Here is a 7,553-nt window from a genome sequence, read left to right on the forward strand (position 1 = left end):
AGAGTTGCACAATCTCCAACCACACCTCTCTTGAGTCGATATTGTTGAATACCAGTGGAAAGTGGAGGTTCAGGACGACTGAAAACAATGCTGAGATAAGTGGAAAGCACATACAGCACCTAGAATTCCCATATGGTCACTAATCTGGTATTAGCCTCAACGTTGCTTAACTTTGATGATCTGATGAGAACTGGTGCGTCAACATGATTATGTCGTATATATAACTTGATTTCATGATGATTGATCTATTGATTAGCATTTTTGATTGCATATTCTTAATTTTCTTTCTTTTTCTTGTTCATCCTTTTTAAAGAAAGCTGTTTAACCTATGCAGACATAAAGTTGGCTGTGGAAAGACGGAGGGAAGAGAAAGAATTTTTGTTAGTTCCGTATGATTTGAGGGGACATTTTTTGTGAGATGGAAACCAGAAACCATTTTGATGATTTTGCACATGTCAGAAAATGACCAGCTTCTTCTCATGCTAATCTTAGACATGATGCCTTTTTTAGTAGGTTTTCTTTTCAGAAATAGAAAGAGTCTGCATTGCACAAGTGACCGTCAACCATTTTAGGCTTTTTTTTTTCTTATTTTTTTTTATTACATGACCAATCCTTTGAAGCACACACACATGCTAGCCAAGTAAGTTATGAGTTTCCTTACACAAATTCAAAACATCTACTTATGAAAGCCCCGTTTATAATAACTTCCTTTTCATCTACCACAGTTAATGTCCCCAAAATAGAAAATAATTTAATTTTATGTCATCGTCACGTTTCAAAACAGAATTAAAGTTAAAGGGTAATTCACAATCTGGTAAGTAATTATGGAATCTCCATTATTTCAAAAAACAAAAACAAGTTTTCGACATGTAAAAAATACATGTAAAAAATATATGTTGTTATTTGCTCATATCATTTGAATCATTTGGACTATTGTTCTCATCTTAAGTGTTATTTTTACAATGTTTGCATAATAAATAACACTCATGATGAGAACAGTAGCCTTAATAATCTAAATAATACAAAGAATCATTCCTCATCTAAAAAAATTCAGAACTGTAATATTGTAATGTTTAAGAATCATGATAATTTTTTTTTAATTTAGCCAAAGTTATTTGTAAGGTTTGTTGAATGTATTTTTGAAAGAACTTAAAAGAACAACATAAGTTTGTTTAATTATCAGCATTCTTTAAACAAACAAACAGAAAATTTAATAACTGCATTTCCTAGTAAATTAACAGGAAATATCTTTGGTATACTTACGTGTGTAAACAATTTCTAATACATCGATCCCTCATATTGAAACCAATCCATGACTAAATTCACAAAATTGGTTGAAAACTCGACGTTTCCAAAATGGGGGATCGATTTACTAAAACTTTGTATTAGAAACAGAGCACAATTTAAAAATTGTAAATATTGAACTTTTTTTGATCATCTGGAAGATTAGTGACAAGTACACAGGAGCATACAACTTCCATGCATGCGTCGAACATTTTTTTTTACTTTAGACCAGTGAAAATCATTCAAAAATGAGCACCCACTTTTAGCTCAACTTTTAGCTCAACTCACTTGGTTGAGCTAAAAGTTTTTTTTCTAATTTCATCTTTCAATAAAGCCTGAGGACATTAAAGAACAGAAAAAAAGAGAAAAATCTATATACAGATATGTGCCAATCCTTATGTTATCAGTGGTGACCATTTTTATGTGCAAGCATATTCATATTTTTGCACAAAGTATTTTTCTGATTATTAAACAATGTAATTCTTTATGTTATCAGTAGTGTCCAATTATGTACATTGTGAAATATTCGAAAAACGACTGTTTTGCGACAAAATTTAATGGGATATTCGTTTTCACCATACCAAAAAAAAATAGAAATCGTCGTGTTAGAGGTGATTGTTAAGGTCGAAAGTAAGTAAAAATTTACTCCAACGGTTTTTAGACAGCTCCCACCCACCCCAAAATTATCACCGTATGGCCTGAAACTGGGTGCTCATTTGGTGCTAGTGAACTTATTGATCTGCGTTATTTTTTTAAATAGTATTTTCAAGTTTAATTGAAGTTTTATATCTGTTTTTATTAAATTGTATGGTTAAAGTATAGAATACGTACAAAACACTCTCCTCTCCCGATGTTTAGAATGGCTTTCTAAAAATAACATTATAATTTCAGCATGGATCAATAAGTGCACTAGTACCGCTAATTTTACATTAAATTTATATGAAAAAAAGTTATTTCCACTTTTGGAAAAAGTAATTTCCTCATATCATGAAATCTAATTCTCTGCATCACTTTTGAAGGATATATTCGTTTTCAGCACATCCGAAAATCTATAAAAAGATTTTATTGTTAAGATTTTTTTTTTTGCTTTACGTCAGATTCTAGGCATTGATCGTTGTTTTTTTTATGTTTAAGAATTGAAAATAAAATAAATTAACGATAATAATCCAAAAAATTGAGAAAATTGAAAAAAGATGAAAACAAAAACAATTAAACAATGAAAAACATTTAAGATTTAAAGTTTTTTTTTTTTTTTTTTTGTCTTTGGTAAACAAAAAACGGTACTCATACAGAGAGTGGTCCGTGCTAAAATAATAACGTTATTATTTAAAATGCTATTCTTAACATGTGGAGGGGCGGGTGTTTTGTACCTATTCTGTACTTTACAATTGAATAAAAAAACATATCATAAAACTTTAATTAAACGTGGAAATACGATTTAAAGATAGCGCAGATCACTCTCTGCATCAGCACCCCCCCAAAAAAAACATTTTTTATGTTTAAGTCAATATTGAAAACAAACAAACAAAAAAAAAACAATCGACAGCGAAAAAAATTTCAACAATAAATTAACATTTTCATTAGGATTATTCGCTTAGTAAATGTAGTTATCTCCCTTGCATTTTAACGTATTCTGCAAATGCGCAAAAATCGATACTAAATTCATGTAGTAATACTTACGTTTTTGTTTAATAATCTGCTTTCGATTAACTTTATCTGCTTTTATAAAGGAAACGATTTTTCAACTGTGATTGACTTTATAAGCTCAACTTAACATTCAAGATGACGAACGGAAGAGCAAGTTCGCAGAAAACAAAATTGAAGAGGAAAAATAAAAAAAGAAATCATTTCGAAATAGAGCCGATCTATTTGGTGAATCACGGATAAAATTAGTATTATTTTATTTAACATTTTAATATTTACATGAGAGAGAACAGATTACAAGTTTCATCTTTATTAATTCTCTAATTCGTTGCACGTGCAATTTAATGGCGGAAACTGATAGGTGAACAGAGTTTTGAAAGCCGCCTAATCGTATTTTTTAAAATTTTTAAAGAAATAGATTTATTTATTATCGAATTCTTTTATAGATTTCTGAATTTTTTTTTGTGTTTGAAAGATTAAAATATGAAAATTACTCATGAAAAAAAAGTTATAATAAAAAATGTTTTACGGCAGCTTCAGAAACTGACAAATTCAGCTAAATTAAATTAAATTTAATAATTAACTAAATTAAATAAATTAGTTAGTTAGTTAGTTAGTAGATGGAATTAATAATTTTATAATTTACATAAAAATGAATTAAATGATCCTAATTATGATATAATAAAATTATTAATTTTTATGTAAATTATAAAATTATTAATTCTATCTACTAACTAATGAATTAATTTTATTCAAACAATTTTCACTACATAAATATATGCAAATAATAGGGGGAAAATAAGTTCAATCCACCGACTGACACCCTTTCTAACTCAACAATAAACAACAAAATATGCAAATAATAAATAAAATATTTATCAATAATCAAATTTTATTTTTAGCTGCAATATTTTAAGTCTAACAAATTCTTATTTTTTACTTTACTAGAATATCTTGTTCTTTACTTTTCCAGGTTGAATTTCTTGTCCTTTACTTTTCCAGGTTTACTAAAATCTTAAGAATATTACTTTTCATGCGCGCATTTTTCCATATAATCCATGATTTTTCCAGGCATTGCTATTGTATTAATATATAAATTTATAATATTTATTAATGATTGTCAAAAAAAAAATTAGCTCTCAAACACACATTTATGCAATATTTATCATTCAATCACAGTAGTTCCGAGCCAGGGTCTCTACCGAGACTGCGGTTCATGAATTCGTGATATATATATATATATATATATATATATATATATATATATATATATATATATATATATATATATATATATATATATATTATATTCTGTATATATATTTATTTTCATTATTATTCCAAGTTCGTTGTTAATATTATATATATAAATACACGCAAAGAAAAATACAGGAATAATCGACAATGTTGTCTGTTTTTCTAAAAAAAAATATTTCTCTTTCATTCCCTGAACGAATGAGATAAATGAATAGTAAAATAAAAATTTAACAATCTTTAAACTATTTTCAGTATTTCCGAGTCAGTTTAAATAAAGTTGTGTTGTTTTTTCTTTCATTTCTTCTACTAAAATAAAATGAAAACTAAACCTTTTATTTTATCCATTTTTTCTGGCTTCTCCTGATTGTCTCTGCCACTCTCACTAGTATTTTCTTCTTTTTAGTCTTTTAAGTTCACATGTATTATTCGACTTATTTACTTCCGAAACTAGGCAAGCAGGTTCACTGCTGCTGATTATAATATGGACGAGACACGCTCTCAAAGCAGCAGCAGCAACAGCTCTAAGAGTAGTAGTTATAATAATAACTTGGAACCGGCGACTTATTAGCATATTAATAGTTCGATTTTCATCGGTTTTTAATTTAAAAAAAAAAAAAACATTACACGGGATTGAACCTAAATCTTTCCACCAATCCCGGCTCTATACCCGTTACGGTAACATATAACATTTTCAATTTAATTTCGAATCACAGTAGTTGTTATTAAATGACTACATTTTTCATCAAATCTGATGACGAAAAATTTGAGTTCATTCAAAGAATATGTATATCATAGAATTCACTAATATTTTTAATCGATAAATTCACAAATTTTTGCTATAAAATCATAAAGAGAGTTAAAAAAATTAGTTATTAAAAAAGTTCGTTTTTTTTAATTATAAAAAAAACGATACACGGGATTGAACCTAAAATCTTTCCACCAACCCCCGGTACTCTAACCGTTACGCTAACATGTCATATTGGCAAAATCGCAGTAAAATATATTTATATACAAAAAAAAAGTTATACAAAATAAAAAAAGCGTTAGTCACTTATGTATGTACTTACTCTCCTGTTTGTGAACTCACATATTTTGTTGTAACTTTTTTCTACTGAACCAATTTTCGAATTTTTTTTTTACAAAATGTACCCAATGGGGTGTTCTATCCAACTATATAACCTGTTTGAAATTTGGTTGCGAACGGAATTAGTGGTGGGGGTTTGAATGTGTCTCGATTCATTCAATTTCGGACTTAAGCATATATTCAACCAGTACTGTGGTTGAATGATAATTATATTTTTTGTGAAAATATTGAATGAATATTGCTTATCGTAATGTTTGTGAAATATTAAAAATATTTTTATAATAATATTTTTTCGTGAAAATATTGAATGAATATTGCTTATCGTAATGTTTGTGAAATATTAAAAATATTTTCATAATTATATTTTTTCATGAAAATATTGAATGAATACTGCTTATCGTAATGTCTGTGAAATATTAAAAATATTTTTATGATTATTGTGCTGACAAAAGAAGAACTCTCTTCTATGCCTTCCGGAAGGGAATTACTTCCCTTACCGTAAGCGAATTATTTCCCTTTAGTTTTTATTCTATGTATGAAATGTAGAACATGTGGACTCGCTTCTTCTCCGCGTTGTTCTTAGTGAAATAAAGCTTACTTTAAGCTCACTCAGTTCTCCTGTCCTATTTATCACAATTTATTTCACTAAAGAACTATGGAGAAGTACCTGAAACCCGAACGCCTTGATTTGGATCCCACAAAGGCGGACGCCGCCGATATATGGCGACATTGGAAGAGGTCGTTTGTTATATTTATCGAGGCGGTTAGTGGTCCGCAACTGACAGACGAGTTAAAACTCAATTTATTAATCAACCTGGTGTCTCCAGCGATTTATAAACACATTTCTGACGTTAAATGACTACCAGACAGCTATGAACACCCTAGAAGAGGTTTTTGTTCAACCTAAAAACAGCATCTTCTGTCATCATTTACTGGCAACTCGTCGTCAACAAAGAAACGAAAGCATGGACCAGTATTTACAGTCCTTAAAAGAACTTGCCAAGGATTGTTACTTTCAGGCTGTGTCGGCGATACAAGCGAGGGATGAATACATCAGGGATGCATTCATAAACGGAATCGAGTCATGCCACATCAGACAGAGGCTCCTGGAGAACAAGAAACTCGACCTGCATACTGCGTTCGACCAGGCTCTCACGCTCGAGACAGCTCAAAAACAGTTGTCATCGTACGCTCAGTCGGACTCCTTGACTGCGTCAATATCTGCAGTCGGAACGGAAGAAGACGACAACCAGTCTAGATGCGAGGAGCAACCCACAGTAGCGTCACTCTCAGGACAGAAATGCTTCTTCTGTGGAAACCCAAAGCATGACCGGGCGAGGTGCACCGCCAGAAATTCTTTTTGCAAAAACTGTAAGAAGAAAGGCCATTTCGCTCGTGTCTGCAGATCGCCAACGGCTGCTGCTGCTGCTGCTGCTGCTGCTGCTATAAACTACGGTGAGTCTCTTCTTGCTTCGTCAGTTCCTTCTCTTAACTTTTCGGAGAGTCTCTCTCGTTCGTCCTTATGGGGAAAAATCAAAGGTGAACCCATAAGGATACTCATCGATACTGGAAGTTTATAAAATTTTATCCATCCTGTCAAAGTTAAGGTATTCGGGTTAACGGTCCTGCCAAGTTCCGAGAAGATTTTGATGACTAGCAGTTCTCATTCGTCCTCTACTCTCGATCATTGTGTTGTACCTCTGGGTCTGAATGGAAGGGAGTACGATAATGTCAAGTTATCGATTATGGCCAACCTGTGCAGTGATGTAATTCTCAGACATACATTTCTGAACCAACACTCGTCGGTAGAAATACCTTTCGGAGGACCCCTCCCCCCTCTCACTGTTTGTGGGCTTACCGCCATTAAAAATGTCCCTTACCCGTCTCTCTTTACAAACTTAACCCCAGACTGTCGCCCAATTGCGATTAAATCCAGGAGACATACCTTACCAGATGCCAAATTTATTAAATCGGAAATAACCCGCATGCTAAAGGAAGGTATTATAGAGCCCTCTCAATCTCCATGGCGACCCCAAACGATCGTAGTGACTCCTGAGAATCACAAGAAGAGACTTGTTGTGGATTACTCTCAAACGATAAACCGTTTCACTCTCCTAGATGCTTATCCTCTTCCTCGAATGGAGGACATGGTAAATGAGATTGCCACTTATCAAGTGTTTAGCACTCTTGATCTAACTAGTGCTTATCATCAAGTTGCAATCAAGCCGGAAGAACGAAAATACACAGCCTTCGAAGCTTCTGGATCCCTGTACCAGTTTCGGCG

At 31.8% G+C, this 7,553-nt stretch overlaps 1 protein-coding gene across 1 annotated transcript; it reads left to right on the forward strand.

Moving 5' to 3' along the window:
• Positions 1 to 6,141: 6,141 nt before the first annotated feature.
• LOC145270086 (uncharacterized) lies at positions 6,142 to 6,849 on the forward strand. The gene has a single exon (XM_080125686.1). It carries the CDS (start codon positions 6,142 to 6,144, stop codon positions 6,847 to 6,849), a length of 708 nt encoding a protein of 235 aa, XP_079981812.1.
• Positions 6,850 to 7,553: the final 704 nt, after the last annotated feature.

Source organism: Euprymna scolopes, chromosome 46, assembly GCF_053919585.1.
Source record: "Euprymna scolopes isolate OS-2025 chromosome 46, ASM5391958v1, whole genome shotgun sequence".
NCBI classification, from domain to species: Eukaryota; Metazoa; Mollusca; class Cephalopoda; order Sepiida; family Sepiolidae; genus Euprymna; species Euprymna scolopes.